Genomic DNA, 19,514 nt, shown 5'->3' with positions numbered 1-19,514 from the left:
AGGGAAATAATGTTTTGTTTCTTTTGTAGGTTCACACTGCCTGTAAAGATCTGTATCCTCGTAAATGTCCCCTTGGCCAATGTAAGGTATCGATCATACCTCCAACAGCACTAAACAGTATAGACTCTGATGGTACGTAGTACTGTAGTGTGTTCAGTGTTAAATCTGATCAAGCAGTGCCTAGTGTAGCAGAGATCTGTATAACTAAATAAGGCTAAAATCCTTCTGCTGAGCAGGTGAATACAGTCATCAAATTTAGATAATAGTATAATTTTCTGGTTAGCTTTACAGAGGATTATTTAACCAACATGATGTAAAAAACGTTTCTGAAAGTTCCCCCACCAGAAATTTTCTCCCATTTTATCTATGACACTTAGAAACTTTTCAAAACTTTTCCAGAGTCCTCAGATGAAGTGGGCTGATGCCTGCCTGGCATGCATCACTCCTTCTGTGAGTTCTCAAATGTTCAATAACTTCGCTTTGTGCAGAGCTAGCTGAACAGCTCCAATGCAACAGCTACTTTACCAGGCTAAAGAGAGGAATCACTTCCATAGCTTCTCTGAATTTCCTCTAAATCTAAACAGCGTAGGAATCCTGCAGCACACACACAAAAAAGCCAAACAACAAATGTTCAAAACTCAGAGGTGCTCTTTGATGGCTCAGGATAGAGATGCATTAGTGGTGGGAGGCTGCACCGAAAGGTGGGGAGTGGATTTCATAAGACATATCATGAAATCTAAGTGCTTTAATTTTATAGTTTGTGCTGATGGCAAATGTGGACCAATAACTTTATCATAATTGAATGAATTTTACTGTATGAAGTTAGTAAAAGTGATTGTTTATGCTGTATATACTCACCCTGCTTACTTGCTAAGTTGTGTCTTAGACCAGAGCATCATGCTACTATTTATAATTAATGATAGGAAGATTGTTCCATACGTGAAGTTATTTTTCTTGGCATTTAAATAAATTAATCAAACCATATTTTAAATTATGCATTCTGATAATGTGGAATTAAATTAGCATCCATCAATGCCAGGTTTTTATTTGTAACTTTAGTAATTGAAAACAACGTAAGTCGTTTTAATGTTTCCTGAAATGAATGTCAAAACCTATACTTGTGATGTCTGATTTTGAAGTGTTGCTGATAAATCACTAGTTCCTGGGCCGGTCATGTTAATGACGACATTGTACATTAGTACTGCTTATGAAGGGCCTTATAGAAAGCCTGCTGTAATTAGTTAAGACCTGCTTTGACTTTCATAAGCTTTGGATCACAGTTGTAGGTCTGTTGTTTATGGTTCTATTATAAAATAGAATCAGTCTGAGAGAAAAGTTGTCGTGCAAAGTCTCACCTGGGAGAAACTAAGTACAGTCACCTGTAAAATCTGTGAATACTTGTAGAAAGCTCAGATGTGCATTATCCAGTCCAACCCAGTAAGGTTATAGGAAAATTAAAAACCAAAGGCTTGTTACTGAAATATGTATTTAATTATATGGTAATATGTGAATATGAGATTTGAGAAGTATTCTAAAATGTTAATAAAGTTGTTCACAGTGAAAAAAACAATAAAGCTATTGTCTTCAGGATTTTACTAAATCTAGGCACTGAAAATAGTAGAGATTAAAAAAATGAACTGGTAAATCTTGAACAATTTTCTTTTCCTTGCAGAGCTGATACTCAATTTAGGATTTATATTATGAATGATAAAATGTACTCCTGTTGTCCTTCATCCCTTTCTTCCTCTTTTCCATGATTTCTTTTTGTGTTGTTCATATTAGAAAGCCTTATTTATTTCATTCTTTCTAACTATGTTCACAGGTTTCTGGAAAGCCACATGCCCGCCATCCTGTGCCAGTCCTCTTTTAGTTTTTGTTAACTCAAAGAGTGGAGACAATCAGGGAGTAAAGTTTCTTCGTCGATTCAAACAGTCCTTAAATCCAGCTCAGGTGTTCGATTTAATGAATGGAGGACCTCACTTAGGGTAATGACCTTGGAAATCTTGAGAAATCCTTTCAACAAAGGGATTTAGTGCAAAGTATAGTGTTGTGTTGTCCTCTCATTGTTGTTATTCTATCACCAATATCTGCTGTGACTTCCCAATTAAAATCTATGAGATAAGAGAATTTCAGGATTAATTCTGGTGGGTGAAGGGATTGTAAGATATGTTCTTTTTAGAAAAACAGACTTGAAAATTCAAAACCAAATCCTATCAGCCCAAGTGTTTTGAGGCTTTTTCACTGGCTTTGAATTCTTTTAACTGGGAAGGTTCAAAATCATTACAAATGTTTAGACATTTCCTGAATCAGACCCTTTATGCATAGTTGCCCAGGTGTGTTTCTTCCCCTTCATGTGCATAATTCAGATATTTCTGTGCCTTTGTTGTGAATAGCTATGGAATAAGACTATTGTCTAAATGTACTCTGTATCTTTTTGAATTCTGAACATGAATGTCAGTGGGGGAGTCTACAGTGAATTACGGATTAAAACATTAAAATTCTGGTCATCTGAAAGCAACATTCAAGATGTGGTTTAGGCAATGTATGCAAATGGTCAAGAAAATTAGCATCTCTCAAAATTTGGAGCAAGAACACAATTAAAACTGTCAGGCATTCTACAGAATTTAAAGGTTGATTGTTGGAGAGATAGGTATGAAATTTGCATAGTGGTGGCCACAACCCAAGCATCTTTGCACATTTGTAAAGATCAAATGCATGCACATTTTTTCTGTTGCCTAGCTTAATTCCACTCAATTGTAGCATTGTGGTCAGATGGCCCCTTAATACAGTTACAGCAACTAGAAATGCTAATTTTTGTACTTACAAAGATGCAGAATTATGCTTGCATGATAAAAACGTAGAAACAAATGCCAAAACCTCAGTTCAAACAGTAGGCAAATAATACAAATGGAATACAGCTGTGAATTTTTATAAGTAGTACTATGTTATGGATATGTTAATTAACTAAGTTGTAATATTCTTTTCATTATGACCCTGATAATCTGAATTTAATCTAAGTCCCTTTTGGCTAACATTTTGTACCTGTAATTATAATGATGTAGAGAAGTTAGTCTTAATTGGAGAGACAATTTTTAAGAGGGGACAGTCTGAAAAATACATCTGTTCTGTTTGCAAGTTCTCTTGTTTCATATAGTTGTACCTAACAGCAGCATGGGTCAGGAGGCTCACTTTGATTCTTCAGGTTGGTTGCTTTTAAATATTTTTCTTTGATTCTTCAGGTTGGTTGCTTTTAAATAAACTGCAAACAGTTTCCAAAGAGAGGTCCTTAGCAGTTATATCAGGTTAGGCTGATTTATTTTTTCTAGTTGATCTTAAAAGCAGAGTTGCATTATTTGAGAAACTGTATTTCTAGAGATTTTCTACTTTTTGTTAGGGTAGGAGAAATTGTTCTTAAATAGTTGTTAAAGAATTTTTTTTCTTTAAATATCTTCATCTTATTTTCTGGATAGGTACCTGCCTATCATATACAAGTGACATGTTCTTTAGAAAAAACATAAATGCTTCAAAAATGTGCAGTCTTAATATGGTGCTTTGTAGAGATAGTTCTGGGATGATACATATTCTGGAAAATAACATGCATCTTAAAAAAACATCTTTTTTTATTATTTTAAGAGTTTATATTTTCCAACTCTTCTTTGATTTTTGAGTTTAAATCCTTCCTGTTTTTACCTGTTGGCTGTTTCTTCACATCTCATTCCCCTTTCCTCTGTGATTCACCTTTCTGCTTGATCTGTCTTTCTTGTCCTCCTTTTCTGTACTGCCCATGTGTTGTATCCTGGAGATGTTAAAAGTCAGAGAACAGGAGGAAGAGCTGTAGGAAGCAAAAGCAGAATACAGCTTTAAGGATCCAATATGAAATATGTATATTCTTACATTGTTGTCATCACCTCACGTGTAATAATTGCCTCCAACAGTTCTTGCATTTAGTTAGTCATGCATTGGGAAAATCCCACACATGTTGTGGAGCATGTCCTGCTGTTGTGTCTTAACCTCTTGTGAAAAATCCCCAGTGGTGCCTTCTGCTTCTGGCTGAAGTGGGAAGCATAGAGCGGTTGCAATTTCATAGCTTATGTTTGGTTGGGTTTTTTTTAACATATTACTAAAATTAATAAAAGAATATTAATAAAATCCTGAAAACAATACCAGGGGAGGTTTTGTACATAAAACTTGGCATGTTATTTAACAGAAGTGTCAGTGTAAGTGGAATAAATAGCAATAGATGGGATGCAGAGAGGTTTATTAAGTAGGTGGTTGTATCAACATAGCCCAGAACAATTACAGAAGAACAATAAAGGTGTCATGCACCATATTTTCTTGTAACAGTTGTAACTGCTCTCTTGCTGTGGGACTTCACTGGTTCTAACAGGCTGTGTTTTATCTGCAGTTTGCGGTTATTTCAGAAGTTTGACAACTTCAGGATTCTTGTGTGTGGCGGCGATGGAAGCGTGGGTTGGGTCTTGTCAGAAATTGATAAGCTCAGCTTGCACAAGCAGGCAAGTGTCCATACTTAACTTTCCTTGACTATACTGACTACATTTAATTGTGTATGCTTGACTTGGTTCTTTATCATGTCTGTGTGTGGGCCAAACTCAATACTTACTGTTTTCACAGGTGTAAACGGGATAAGTTTTCTTTGGACTGCACAATTTGATTAACAAGCTTTCGACATCAACTATATAATTAGCATGTATTGCTTGAAATAACAATCATTTGTAATAGTTTGCAGTTTTTATTTCTGGTTTTCAAAAGTAGATTTGCTCCTGTGTTATGTTCCAGTGTCAATTAGGAGTGTTACCCCTTGGCACTGGAAATGACCTTGCTCGTGTGCTTGGCTGGGGAGGATCCTGTGATGATGATACACAACTTCCTCAGATTCTGGAGAAGCTCGAACGAGCCAGCACAAAAATGTTAGACAGGTAAACCTAAATACACATATACATGATTTATCACAAGATTCAATTGTGGTTTTTTGAGTTTCCAATGGCCTAAATCCCTCTTAGAGACTTAGTGTTTAGTGGTTTTCATTTTTAGGGTGCAGATGATAATCATCAGGGAAGCCAAGACAGTAATGGGGATAGTTCTTCAATGTTCTTTTTAAACTGAAGAGTCAGAGAGGAGAGCAGTTCGTGAAGCTAGGAAGCATGTTGTCTGAAGATGACCACAAGGTGACAGGTTATTGCATAGCTAATGAAGCTGCATAACTGGCTGTCACAAGATGTTGTAAGCATTAAGAAATTGTGTAGATTTGGGACTGTTTGGGGCAGTTTTATGGACTCTGTGCATGCTATTATATACCATTAAAGGTAACATATTTATTTAATAATTACCTGAGCTCTCTGTTCTTGGATGTGGGGAGAGCTTGTATCTTGTGCTTTCACCCTTCATCCTGAAGCCTCAGCTGTGGATAAGAGCTGGGCTAACTGGATCTTTGGTTTGATTCACTACTACTATTTCTGTTTGAAGCATTTTCTTACTCAAAAGCAAGACATCTTCCCACACCTTGTTTTGTCTGGTTTCCATCTGTGAAGCAAAGGAGTGATCCCCATTTTTAAAAAGTCAGACAAGGTGATGGCTATGTTATCCCAATGAAGATGTAATTGTCTGCTTATGAGAGGAGTATTTCTTACCCTTTTCCTTTCTCTCATCAGTGTTTGTGTTCTTGCTCTGGTTACAAACATTTGAGTGTCATCAAAGGGGATTTTGTTCCAGGTTTTTTATGAAATAGAGTAGAAAGTCCTTCTATTTTAAGCTTTTCTGCAGACTACTTCATTGTTTTACAGCAAAGTATGTAGAGAAATGCTTTTTGCTGATCCTTAGAAATAGTTGTTGACCTAGGCATTCTGAAAGATTCAGAGTTTAAATGATACTTGCCTTTTCTGTATTGAAAAAAAACTCAGTTTCATTTTTTGTTCTAATTTCAGTGGACTTGCTCCCAAGGTCATTTTTAGTGATTACTCGTTCTTTTCAGCAGGCTTTGAGGATGCTGCTGTTACTGGTTTCATACTATGATCTGTGATGTAGAGTGCTGTCCTTTTCCAGGGGGAAAAAATACATATGTCAATGAAGATGTTTCACCATTTACTTTTTTCTCATGCCTACCTCTCCTACTTGAGATGAAAAGCTAGTATTTTAGTGTTTCCTCTAGGAACGTCTGTTTTCTTTTGACTTCTGCAGTTAGTTTGCACAAATTCTTTTATATTGTGAATGTTTTGCTGGAAAATCTTTGTTGCCTGCATTGAATGTCCCATGATCACAAATAAGGCTTATCATCAAATCACTAACAAAGAATCTGAGGAACAAATAATTTTTGTGAATCGCAATGAACTGCATGAAGTTCAGCTGGGCCCAGTGCAAGGTTCTGCACCTGGGTTGAGATAATCCCATGCACAAATACAGGGTGGGAGGAGTAAGGATTCAAGACAACCAAGAAGAGAAGGACTTGGGAGTAGGGGTGGACCAGAAGTTTTGACATGAGCCATCAATATCGCTGGCAGCCCAGAAAGCCAACTGTATCCCTCGCTGCATCAAAAGAAGCATGGCCAGCCAGTCAAGGGAGGTGATTCTGCCCCTCTACTCTGCTCTTGTGAGACCCCACCTGGAGTGCTGTGTCCATTTCTGTAGTCCCCAGCATAAGAAGGACATAGAACTCAAGTGTGTTCAGAGGAGAGCCACAAAGATGATCAAAAGGCTGGAGCACCTCTGCTATGAAGACAGGCTGAGGAAGTTGGGTTGTTCAGTCTAGAGAAGAGAAGGCTCCATGGTGGCCTTATAGCAAACTTTCCAATATGTGAAGGGGGCCTACAACAAAGCTGGGGTAGGGCTTTTTACACTGGTATGTAGTGGGAGGACAAGGGGCAATGGTTTGAAGCTTAAAGAGATGAGATTCAGGTTAGACATTAGGAACAAGTTCTTTCCTGTGAAGGTGGTGAGATGCTGGCACAGGTTGCCCAGGGAGGTTATGGATGCCCCCTCCCTGGAGGTGTTCAAGACCAGATTGGATGGGGCCTTGAGCAACCTAATCTAATAGGAGGTGTTCCTACCCATGCAGGAGGGTTGGAACTAGATGATTGTTCAAGTCCCTTCCAACCCAAACTATTCTATGATTCTATGAATTATATCACCCATATGTGATTAGCATACAATTAAAAATCAAGCTGCTGGTTTTTGGGGGGTTTTTTTTTGGCAACTTATTCTGTGGTGTGACAATGAATTTTGTTTTTTGTTGATATGTTGGAGAAAAAATAAAATTAACAATCTGGAAACATAATATTTGTTACGTTTCTTTCAGGTGGAGTATAATGTCATATGAATTGAAATTACCAGCAAAGCCTTCTATTCTTCCAGTGACTGCAGAAGAGTCAGAGGAATGCCAGGTGGACTTTCACTTTTGTTTTTTATTAATAGACTTAATGTTGATTTTCTGGGATGACAATATTTATAACTGAAGCACTAGTGTGAAAAAAAGAAGCAGATGTTTTTGTGAATATCTTAACTGAATGGAATTAACGTCTGTTTGTGGCGTGTATCTCGAGTAATTAAGGTTTCCAGTTCTTTGTTATTTGTCAAAGCTGAAGGAAGAAAAGGAGTCTTCAGCAAAGCAGTCAGGAAAATTTATTTGTGAAAAAAAAATATTTTATACATATTATATGTATTATATATATAATGTTATAAAATAGTTATATATGTTATGTCTTCTGTAAGAATGTAATGTTGTATTATGTAATACCATTGTATTTTTATTTAATTATCTTATATGAAGATATAGTTTTTATATTACTTTATATAATACTATAATTTAGTGTTATGTTATTGTATAATAATATAATCTATGCTATAGTAATTTATATATATATAGAGTGACATATTTTATATATATCTAAAAGCAAAATGTTTGCTATCTTGAGTTTGTATTAAATCCAACATTTAGAAGACAAGGGTTGTATTCTGAAATAGAGAAGCTTTTCACAGTTTGCATTAGATCAGGTGATGTCACCCATAAAGAGATGAGATTCAGGTTAGACATTAGGAACAAGTTCTTTCCTGTGAAGGTGGTGAGATGCTGGCACAGGTTGCCCAGGGAGGTTATGGATGCCCCCTCCCTGGAGGTGTTCAAGACCAGATTGGATGGGGCCTTGAGCAACCTAATCTAATAGGAGGTGTTCCTACCCATGCAGGAGGGTTGGAACTAGATGATTGTTCAAGTCCCTTCCAACCCAAACTATTCTATGATTCTATGAATTATATCACCCATATGTGATTAGCATACAATTAAAAATCAAGCTGCTGGTTTTTGGGGGGTTTTTTTTTGGCAACTTATTCTGTGGTGTGACAATGAATTTTGTTTTTTGTTGATATGTTGGAGAAAAAATAAAATTAACAATCTGGAAACATAATATTTGTTACGTTTCTTTCAGGTGGAGTATAATGTCATATGAATTGAAATTACCAGCAAAGCCTTCTATTCTTCCAGTGACTGCAGAAGAGTCAGAGGAATGCCAGGTGGACTTTCACTTTTGTTTTTTATTAATAGACTTAATGTTGATTTTCTGGGATGACAATATTTATAACTGAAGCACTAGTGTGAAAAAAAGAAGCAGATGTTTTTGTGAATATCTTAACTGAATGGAATTAACGTCTGTTTGTGGCGTGTATCTCGAGTAATTAAGGTTTCCAGTTCTTTGTTATTTGTCAAAGCTGAAGGAAGAAAAGGAGTCTTCAGCAAAGCAGTCAGGAAAATTTATTTGTGAAAAAAAAATATTTTATACATATTATATGTATTATATATATAATGTTATAAAATAGTTATATATGTTATGTCTTCTGTAAGAATGTAATGTTGTATTATGTAATACCATTGTATTTTTATTTAATTATCTTATATGAAGATATAGTTTTTATATTACTTTATATAATACTATAATTTAGTGTTATGTTATTGTATAATAATATAATCTATGCTATAGTAATTTATATAGAGTGACATATTTTATATATATCTAAAAGCAAAATGTTTGCTATCTTGAGTTTGTATTAAATCCAACATTTAGAAGACAAGGGTTGTATTCTGAAATAGAGAAGCTTTTCACAGTTTGCATTAGATCAGGTGATGTCACCCAACTTTCTCTTTGTTGTTTCAGAGACCTGGAAATCATAAGTGACCTCAAACAAAAGCTTAGTCTGTCTTTCAGGCTAGATTTGTGCTTATACTACCTGATGATGTTTTGATTTTGAGAGAGAGGGGGTTGATTTAATCGAATTGGCATGAACAGTCTGCCTAAAAAGGAGAAAGTAATTTATTCCACATAAAATTAATGCATATCAACTATAGCTCAGAAGTACTTGAGAAGCAATAATTAATCAGCAGGTTCTTGAATAATTTAATAATTCAGGCTGTTTTAATTGGCAAGGAGGTTATAACCTCTGATAGATTGCTGGATACAGAAATGCAAAAAGGCTGGGGCTCCACTGGCTGAGATTTTAATGGGGTTGCTTTGCACACAGCTCTGTTTCCAGTGTCAGCAAGGCAGACCTGAGGCTTTGTCTTTTGTAATTTTTCAATTTTTGGATGTATCTTCATCTTGTAGAGGAAAAAATATATGCTTTGTTGTAGTTGGTTCTGACTTCGAATTCTGTTTAGCCCTTCCTGAAAATGGAAGGAAATACTCATATAAAACTACTTTCTGGGAGAAGGTTACAGTTACCTGCCATTACTCTGAGTTAGTGTCCTGGTTTGACAGTTGAACACAACCATTTTCTTTTAAGTACCCTGTTCAAATGTTTTTTTACATAGTTTATTGTGGAATCATGGAATGGTGAGAGTTAGAAGGAACCTATAGAGATCATCTAGTCCAACTCGCCTGCTAAAGCAGGATTCCCTAGAGCACATTACTCAGGACTACATCCAGGCAGGTCTTGAATATCTCCAGAGGAGGAAACTCCACAACCTCCCTGGGCAGCCTGTGCCAGTGCTCTGTCACCCTCACACTGAAGAATTTTTTCCTCATATTTAAATGGAACTTCTACGTTGCAGCTTGTGCCCATTGCCCCTCATTCTGAAACTACTGAAAAGAGTCTGGCTCCACCTTCCCTGCACCCCTTTAGATACTTATAGCATTAATAAGGTCTCCACTCAGCTTTCTCTTCTCTAGGCTAAAGAGTCCCAGCTCTCTCAGCCTTTCCTCATAGGAAAAGTGCTCCAATCCCCCAGTCATCTTTGTTGCTCTCCACTGGGCTCTCTCCAGTAGCTCTCTGTCTCTCTTGAACTGTGAATCCCAGAACTGGATGCAGAATTCCAGCTGTGGCCTCACCAAGGCAGAGTAGAGGGGGAGCATGACCTCTCTTGACCTACTTTCCATGCTCTTCCTTATGCACCCCAGGATTCCATTGGCCCTCTTGGCAGCAAGAGCACATTGCTGGCTCATGGATAATTGAGTATCTACCAGGACTCCCAGATCCTTCTCCTCAGAACTGCTTTCCAGCAGGTCCACTCCTACCTAATATTGGTGCATTGGTTCTTCCTCCCCAGCTGCAGGACCCTACACTTGCCCTTGCTGAACCTCCTTAGGTTCTTGTCTGCCCAACTCTCCATCCTGTCCAGGTCATGCTGGGTGGCAGCACAGCCCTCTGGAGTGTCATCTACCCTTCCCATTTTGGTATCATCAGAGAACTTGCTGAGGATACACTCTGTCCCCTCGCCCAGGTCACTGATGAACATGTTGAACGAGACTGGATCATGTATTGACCCTGGAGAACACCACTCATTACAGGCCTCCAACTTGACCCTGATCCATTGATCACCACCCTCTGAGATCTGTCACACAGCCAGCTATTGATTAACCTCACTGGCCGCTCATCTAGCCCACACTCCCATAACACTGAGTTACGATATTTCAGAAAAAGTATAATTAACCTTGCAGTAGGTAATGGATTAAAGCACAGTTTGAAAAGTAAATAAAAGTCCACATCCTATTACTTATTTTTTCTCTTTCATCCCAGTTCAGAAGACTGATTTCACTTGGTTGGATTCCAGAAATCATATAGTGGTGTTTGAACAGTAGTTTTTTCTTACAGATCAGATGGTTATGTCTTGTTTTTGTCCTTGAAATGAAAACTGATTTACTGTCAGGTTTCTTCAACTAAAACTGGGTATTTGGGGGGGAAAAAAGGGTAGTATATCTACCTGCTCCATTTCAAGGGCAAAAACACACTAAGAGATTTTAAGAGCTTCTTAAGGGAAGCCATAAAAACTTTCAGAACTACATTTATTTTTCTCTTTAAATTTAGAATTTGGTTAGAATTTTCTTTTAAAATGGACATCTGCTTCCATATCAATTTTGAGAGTGGATATAGTGGGTGAGAATGTATTTCTGATCCATTCCAACCATTTCCCTGAGTATTTCAGAACTTCCAATTCTTCTGTGCAAGAGAAGACGGACGGTGCACACATTCATCCTCTCAAAGATTCGCATGAAGACTAAACTCTACAGGGTTTGCTCCTTACAGATTGGTTTTAATAATGTTATACCATTCAGCAGCTTTTGTCAGTAAGGGTGCTTTGGGAGTAAGATGTCATCTGACAGTAAAAAAAATAGCTCTGGATTGTAACTGCAAATTTTTTATTTATTCTTAGTTGAGCAGTTTATTTTGAGGGACACTTTACTTGATTAAGAAATAAAAAATGTTAGATTATAAGAATTTAGATTGCTATCAGTCTAAAAGGAAGTGGTTTTTTTCTGCCTCATGGGCTATTTTTAGCCTTGAAGTAACTTTCTGTGTCCTCTACAGAAGGAGCAGAACTGTGAATCAAATTTGCAGTCATGGTATTACTTTGAATAGTGAAAATATGGTACATAAAATACAGTAAGCAGGTAGGAACTGCACTGCCAGCTCGTTTTCCTTGTATTAGATCTGAAATGAAAATTCTGCTTTTTTTGAGATGTTTCAGTTCCCTACTTGGTGTTAAACTGCTGAAACACATGAAAAGTGAAGTCTTCTTTCTCTCTGTTTTCAGATATCTGCTTATGAGGACTCAGTTGCTGCTCATCTTGCAAAAATTCTCAATTCAGATCAGCACTCAGTTGTCATATCATCTGCCAAGTGAGTTGACTGGTTTGAAGTACTCTATGAGGAATAAATCCCCTGTGTAACATCATCACCATAAAACCCTTCTGCCTAAGCCTGATTTTCTTATGGCTGGCCTGACTGCCTTGACTTAATATATCTTGATTTGTATCTTTTAGAGTGGATGTCTTTTTCTGCCAAATTTTCTTGTGGTAAAATTGTAATGTATAGTTTAATACTAGACACATCAAATATTTTTTTTAAAATCCCATAATATTAATATGCAGTTATTTTTAATCACTCCAAATCAGAGTGCAGCTTAAATATGAAACACACCAGTATTAATACAAATATGTGATCTACTTCATATTACATTTCTTCTGTTTTTTTATGCATATCCATACCAATATGAAGGTGAACATTGAGCTAGGTAGCTTTGTCATAGCTCTGTCTGTATCAGTTCAGTAAATAATGGTCTCAGACAACAGATCTTTTTTCCTCAAACTGAAACATTTAAAAATGAGAGATAATTTACTTGGCAAATCATGCACATAATCTGAAACCAGAAGTATTCTCTGTATAACTTCTCTGTGAAAAAAAATCTTGTATTTTAGGATATGCAAAGAGCAGTCACAGAGTCTTAAAATATACAGCTGAATGTCATTAGATTTATCTTTTTTTTTTCTGCTAAAAGGACATTAATAACATTTCATTTTTTAAAGTATACTTAGTACATGTTGAAAATTAACTCCAAATTCTAAACTGGGTCTGTACCTTGTTAAATCTATTCAATTTCTCTCAAATAGATTTCCACCAAATTGACAGTACCAAGCAATTATCCACACCTCATTAGTAAGTTTACTGTCTGTCTGCAGTGTTAATAAGAACCAAGTATTTCTCTGATTTATGCAATGAAAGTTCATTGCAGCCACCACAGTTTGCATAGATACACCTCAGGGTCAGCTGTTGTTCAAAAGCCTGAGTGGTGCAATGCGATGTGTGTGGCCATATCCTTGCTTTTATCTAAGAATTGCTTCCTTAAAGGAAGCAGATTTTCTCCATGGTTTCTGGGCTCCATCTTCACACACAAGTTTGCAAGACTGTGTTTGAAGTTAAAAAAGTGAAGGCAAGTTTGCTAACTCCTCTGGTATGGAAGGTGTTTAAGTAAGGGAATGGATAAAATTAGTCGTGCTTATTTCAGTTCTCAGAAAGAAGAGACTTAGATACAATGTGTGCAAAGGCTTAAATAAAAGGGGCAAAGATTTTATTTCAATGCCAGTCACTTGAATTTTGCAAGACATGGAAAAGAGTATCATCTGTTTTGCAAGTATGACCAACAGAGTTTAGTCCCTGATAAGAACGATGTATAGCAATATGCACATAAATAAATTGCTTTAAAAATTTAATATTAAAAATGTAACTATTTAACTTTATTTGATTTCTTCCCTCTCCTTTTTTTATCTGAAGAATATTATGTGAAACTGTAAAGGATTTTGTTGCCAAAATAGGGAAGACTTATGAAAAACCAGTGGAAAATGCAGAGGAAGCTGATGCTATGGCCATTAAAGTAAGATTGTGACTATGTTCTGATTTAAAGACGTGAGTTTGTGTTATAGCTCATAAGTTTTTAATTTTTAAACCTCTCCAGGATGCCCAGTTTGGCTTCTATTTCAACCACGACTCTAAAATTCTTCTCTTCTTAGTCCATAGAACAGTTATTTCCAAGCTATCTCCAAACTTTAAGATCTCTGTAAACTCTGTTTACGCGTCTTTTCCTTCAGAAAAGATAAAATACATGGTAACATATACAGAGATAAATGGAAATATTCTGCATTAGGACTACACTTTCCTCTGAAAATGATAAAGTTAGCTACTGGAAAACAAAGGGATGAGGAAGAGAGAGTAGGCTGGGAGAATGAAGGGAAGAGAGTGTAAAAAATAATGGCTTAAGCTGCAAATTGTAAGAGAACATGTTGCAAAAGCATGGGGAAAAAAAACAGAAGGATTTGGTATGAAGCACAAAATTTACATGAGCTTTAATAAAGAAAATGAAATCGCTAACAACACTGAAGTCATAGAATGTACTTGCTAAATGGCAGTTTGTCGTTTGCATTTCTATTTCGTGCATATTTTAGAAAATAAATTTATCTTTTTTACTGTTCCAAGGCCAGACAGTGTTGGTTTCCTTTTACTTAAGCACAGAAAATCACCTCTCTTACAGCCTACCTAGGGGGCAACTGCTGAGTTAGGCATAGAGGTGTCTGACAGTGTTTGGTTCTGGCTTGAACCTCTTTGCTCTGTGACAACTCACTTGCTTAAATGTAGAGCCTGGTGCATCTCAGTCTAACAGCTGGCCAGGTCCCCATGGAGAATCTCTCGAAACTGGAGTACTGAGCACCCATAAACTCTTACAATGCATGATACGGGCAAATCCATGGTTGTTCTCTATGCTGCAGGCCATCAGGAGAAGAGTAGGATCTAATTTATACCCTTGACATGTGGCAGGCTAAGTTCAACACAGTGTGTTATTTTTACTCTTAATTTGGGGGGGAGGGGGATTGTTACAACAGTTCTAATCTGCTTGAGTGTCATAGGGTATGTCTGCAAAAAAGCCATGCAGATTTACTCATCATCTGATATTGCAAAATGTTGAACCTAGGTTTGGCTTTTACATAAACAACTACATAAACACTTCAGACGTTGGCAATTTAAAATATAATCTGTACTTTATTTCCTCAAAATGTTCACGTGTTTACTGAGTGATTTTTTGTGTGTTTGTATTTTCCACTTTGTTTTAGTGCTCAGAGTTAAATGAGAAGCTAGACTTACTGCTCCAGGCTCTTCATACAGAAGCCCAGGCTGCTCCCATTCTCCCAGATATCACTCCCCCCATTGTGGAGGAAGAAGGAGAGGAGTTTTCAAGTGAAGAATCCTTGTCTGAAAGTAAAGAGCTATTACCAGAGTGTGTCTCAAAGTCTTCCACCCAGAAACTCTTCAAACCAAGGGAACAGTTAATGCTCCGGGCAAACAGCTTGAAGAAGGCTGTGAGGCAGATCATTGAGCAAGCAGAAAAAGGTTCACATCAGCAATGTTTTGATCCTTATGATAATTTATTTTTGTTTTTTAAAAAAAAAAACAGCATTAATTTTCATTAATAAAGTTCAATTTCTACATTATTGCATAGACAAATGCCATCTGGTACTTGGTACAAGTCTCAAGGAAAAGAGATGCAGCTTGTTTGGATGTTGATGACTTTCTGCACATATGATTACATGTGTATGCACGTGTAAAACTGCTTCTTTCATAACTATTATCCTCCACAAAGTGAAGAGTTCTCACAGGAAATCTTTATCAGTGAGCAAGTGATTGCTAGACTCTTTTTCACTGAACTGAAAATGTAAATATTTTATTAATATTAATATTAATATTTTTAAACCTAAAGGTACAGAAACAAGAAGTCAATTTTCCATGTATGCAGTTTTTCTCTAAAAGCCTTGACATGTTCTGTCTTTGTTTTTTAAATAAGCAGTTGTGGATGAGCAGAATGCTCATAGTGAAGAACAAGTGAACCAGTCCCCCCTAGAATATAGCAAAGAATTGGATGACTCCAAAGAAGAGGAAAAAGAGGAAGATACAAAGGAACTTGAGTCCCCATCAAGTGAGTAAATCAGAAATAAAATAATTTAAAATTATACAGTCTCCTTGTAGTTGCATTGTGGAGCATAGTTGCCTCCATAAATAAAAACAGTATGATTCTGTTTCACTGGAAACTAGTCACACATTTTAATAGATTTTGATAAATTAAACTTGAAGGAAAAATGCCGAAGCGGAAGTGAACAGTCTTTTGGGGTGGATTTACAAAGCTGAGGTGCTTGTTGGGGACAAAAGTCCCTGCATTTAATCCAGTATTTACACTCACCTTTCTATATGAACGTGAGCAGGGACTAGAGCCTGAGTAATGGTGGCTCAGTTGTGGCATTTTAGGGTACATTATAGGAGTTTCTGCCAGTCATTTCTGCTGAAGGGATTTCAAATTGTCTGAAATGTATTTACCCATTGTATTGACAATGAAAATCTGATGTCTCTGTTGGGAACTTAACTTGAGACAATTACTGAAACAGATAAAATTAATATTTAAGTCTTCTATATGAAGATGAACAGCATCAAGCAGGAAAGAGAGTAAGATCATCCGAAACATGGAAGTCTCTTGAGAGTACTGAGGTCACCCCCTCTATTTGTCTAATCCAGAACAGAAATTTGAAGCAAGGTCTTTGTGATCCTAGAGCTCCTTTCCATGAAAAACTTACTGTGTTGCTGTTCAAAAGACAGATCGTTAGTCCAGCAAGATCCATGAGGCTATTGGCTGCTGTATAGCAAGGCATATAGCAACCCATTATCATCATCATCAAATGGTTTGGGTTGGAAAGGACCTTAAAGACCGTCTAGTTCCAACCTCCCTGCCATAGGCAGGGACACCTCCCTCTAGATTAGGCTGCTCAAAGCCTCATCCAACCTGGGCTTGAACACTTCCATGGATGAGGCATCTACAACCTCCCTGGGCAACCTGTTCCAGTGTCTCACCACCCTCACAGAAAATAATTTCTTCCTAATGTCTAACCCAAATCTATGACAAGGTAAAATCTCTCCATGTGTCCTTTATGAAATCTGCAGTGAGTGGCTGCAGCGGAAGAAGGAAAGATGGTTTGTCTATAGGGGACCCTCACTTACCTCCTCACTTGTTTGGTTTTGTCACCGAGACAGTCCAGCCAGAGGTCATGGTTCAACCTTTTCCATCACAAATGGCAATACTGCATTTTGTGTTGATCTGCAGATCATGTACCAGGGTTGTACAAGAGTCTCAAGCTGCTTAGTAATTTTAGGAAAGCTGCTTCTTACTATGGGTGGAAATTTCAGTCTTTGCCATATTACCAAAGATGGCAGTGATGCACTACAGGTGAGGTCTTGAGATTATCTGCAAGTCATGGAGAAACAGTGGTAGCTGGTGAACAGCAAAAACTGTCCTCTAGATACCTGGTGAACAACTTTCTGTGGCAAAATGAGCAGTTGTTTGGGATTTGCATCTCCTTCTGTTACCCTAACCCACATCAACGTCCTCAAAAGGTGTCTTCATGAGGCTCTGCTCTGAAGCCGGTGCCTGTTTTGGTAGCTCTTACCTTGGAAAAATGACATTAGTCTTTTAGGGCTTCTATTGATTCAGAATATCATCTTTCCTTTTCTCCAGGATTTCAGGCTTTCTCCAGCGACCTCTCTTCATTGGTCCCTCTCTTTTTTCCTTGGTTGTAGGAATCAATGCATGATGTCCAGTTTTAGTAGGAGCTCACAGAGGATGCTGGCCCTAGGAATGACTCAATCCTACTGTTGTAAATATGTAATAAAAAGATACACAGATATATATATCTGTATGTAGAAATAGATATAAACTCCTTGCTTCTTGGAGATCCAATTTCTGTGTTTATTGGGGAACTGTGTTATTCTTCATACATCTGGTGTGTGTGAAGTAGAGTGCATATTAATGCTGTCAGTGGAAGATAGGTGTTTAGGGACAAAGCATGAAACATGAATTCAATTATCTGCAATGAAACATCAGTTTTACTCATGTTGTTTTTATTACAGCATGAACAGCAACAGTTTATCTTTATTGCAGTTATTCCCATGAGTCTCATCTGTCAAATAAAGACCAGCTGCTCTGCTGATTTTCTTATTTAACGTAACTGCCTTGTTCCCAAGTACAGAGAGGACAGACTCTGAACAGCATTGTGTAATTTTCAGTAGCATTATGAAAAATGAATGTTATTTTTTTTCTGAATATTACACCTTCCAAGAATCTTCCTGGTCATTTGAGGAAGATGATATTTTTCCATATGTTAATTAACTTTGTCTAAAGATGTAATAGCTCTTGTTAGATATCACTTACTGTTTTTACTTCATTTTTGAACTTTATATTACAGTGTTCTGTTGTGCACAGATACAGATCGTTGTGTTGTGTTGTTATCGTGCAATAATTAGCGTTTTGTCATAATTTCTAAGGTTGTTATACAGGTCTTAATTCAAAAGGAGCTATTAGACCACTTGGTCAGACTTCTCACATGAAACAGTCTAGAAAATTACACCCACTTATCCCTGTCCTGCATCTAGTAACTTTTGTTTGTCTGAAGCAAGTCATTCAGAAAGATGTGTAATCTTATGCCTGGAAAGCGAGAGGGTAAAAGAATTTTCCATTTTGTTGACTGTTCTGTGCTAGATGATCATCACTTAAAAAAAAAAATCTCATGTCTAAATCCTGGCCTGAATTGGTTTGAACACAGTTTTAAACCCTGCTTCTTGTTACTACCATTGTCTCTAGATTTTCTCACTCTGCATTTTCTTTCCATTCATGTTTTCCTACAGTACACCCGCATTACTCTCAGGATTTTCCATGGCCTATGGGCAAGAATAACTATATTTAAACAGTTATGAATAATAATGAACTATATATAATATAGGTGTATTTGTAAGTAAATATATATTGAAAATAAGTTTAAATTTGTATTAGTTAATTAGCGTGTTTATAAGAAGCTTACTAGGGCATTGGATGACCATGAGCCTCCTCCCCCTCTACTCTGCCCTGGTGAAGCCACGTCTGGAATATTGTGTCCAGTTCTGGGCCCCTCAATTCAAGAAGACAGGGAACTACTTGAAAGAGTCCAGTGCAGAGCCACAAAGATGGTTGAGGTAGTGGAACATCTCCCTTATGAAGAAAGGCTGAGGGAGCTGGGTCTCTTTAGCTTGGAGGAACCTGAGGGGCAACCTTATTAAAGTTTACAAATATGTAAAGGGGGAGCGTTAGAAGGACAGAGCCAGGCTCTTCTCAGTGATCTCCAGTGATAGGACAGGGGGCAAAGGGTGCAAGTTGGAGCACAGGAGATTCCACGAAAACATGAGGAAAACCTTGTTCATTGTGAGGGTAGCAGAACACTGTAAGAGGCTGCCCAGAGAGGTTGTGGAGTCTCCTTCTCTGGAGACATTCAAAACCAGCCTGGACACATTCCTGTGTGATGTGCTTTAGGTGACCCTGCTCAGTCAGAGGGGTTGGACTGGATGATCTTTCGAGGTCCCTTCCAACCCCTAAGATTCTGTGATTCTGTGATTAAGTACTATTGCATTTTAAGGTGGATATAATTAAATTTTTGCTAATGGCTTAAAGCATAAGTTGGGAACTTGTCACTTTGAATGCCATGCACACTTGTTCATTTTAATTTGTGCTTGTCACTTGGTCTGAGTTTTCTTACCTGTATTAAGAAGAAAAACTGGTGTGAGTGGGAATGACATTTGTCACAGAATAGTAAGAGATTAAATTAATGCTGTAAAGCTATGTTTTGGGTAATATCATTATAGGTCTAATTAGTACTCTGACTTTTACTTCTTCTGCATAG

At 37.2% G+C, this 19,514-nt stretch overlaps 1 protein-coding gene across 3 annotated transcripts in view; it reads left to right on the top strand.

The window, feature by feature from the left end:
• Positions 1-19,514, top strand: part of DGKH (diacylglycerol kinase, eta) — a 74,667-nt gene that overhangs the window by 28,770 nt on the left and 26,383 nt on the right. For all 3 annotated transcript variants that reach the window (XM_010000855.1, XM_010000857.1, XM_010000856.1), the window contains 9 exons: positions 30-132; positions 1,823-1,985; positions 4,406-4,514; positions 4,798-4,937; positions 7,310-7,394; positions 12,032-12,117; positions 13,549-13,648; positions 14,880-15,156; positions 15,611-15,739. In XM_010000855.1, the coding sequence (XP_009999157.1) occupies positions 30-132; positions 1,823-1,985; positions 4,406-4,514; positions 4,798-4,937; positions 7,310-7,394; positions 12,032-12,117; positions 13,549-13,648; positions 14,880-15,156; positions 15,611-15,739 (1,192 nt within the window). The remainder of the gene's footprint in view (positions 1-29; positions 133-1,822; positions 1,986-4,405; positions 4,515-4,797; positions 4,938-7,309; positions 7,395-12,031; positions 12,118-13,548; positions 13,649-14,879; positions 15,157-15,610; positions 15,740-19,514) is intronic.

This window comes from Chaetura pelagica, unplaced genomic scaffold, assembly GCF_000747805.2.
Source record: "Chaetura pelagica isolate M959 unplaced genomic scaffold, ChaPel_1.0 scaffold115, whole genome shotgun sequence".
Classification (NCBI taxonomy): domain Eukaryota; kingdom Metazoa; phylum Chordata; class Aves; order Apodiformes; family Apodidae; genus Chaetura; species Chaetura pelagica.
This window is presented reverse-complemented; position numbering and strand designations above follow the sequence as displayed.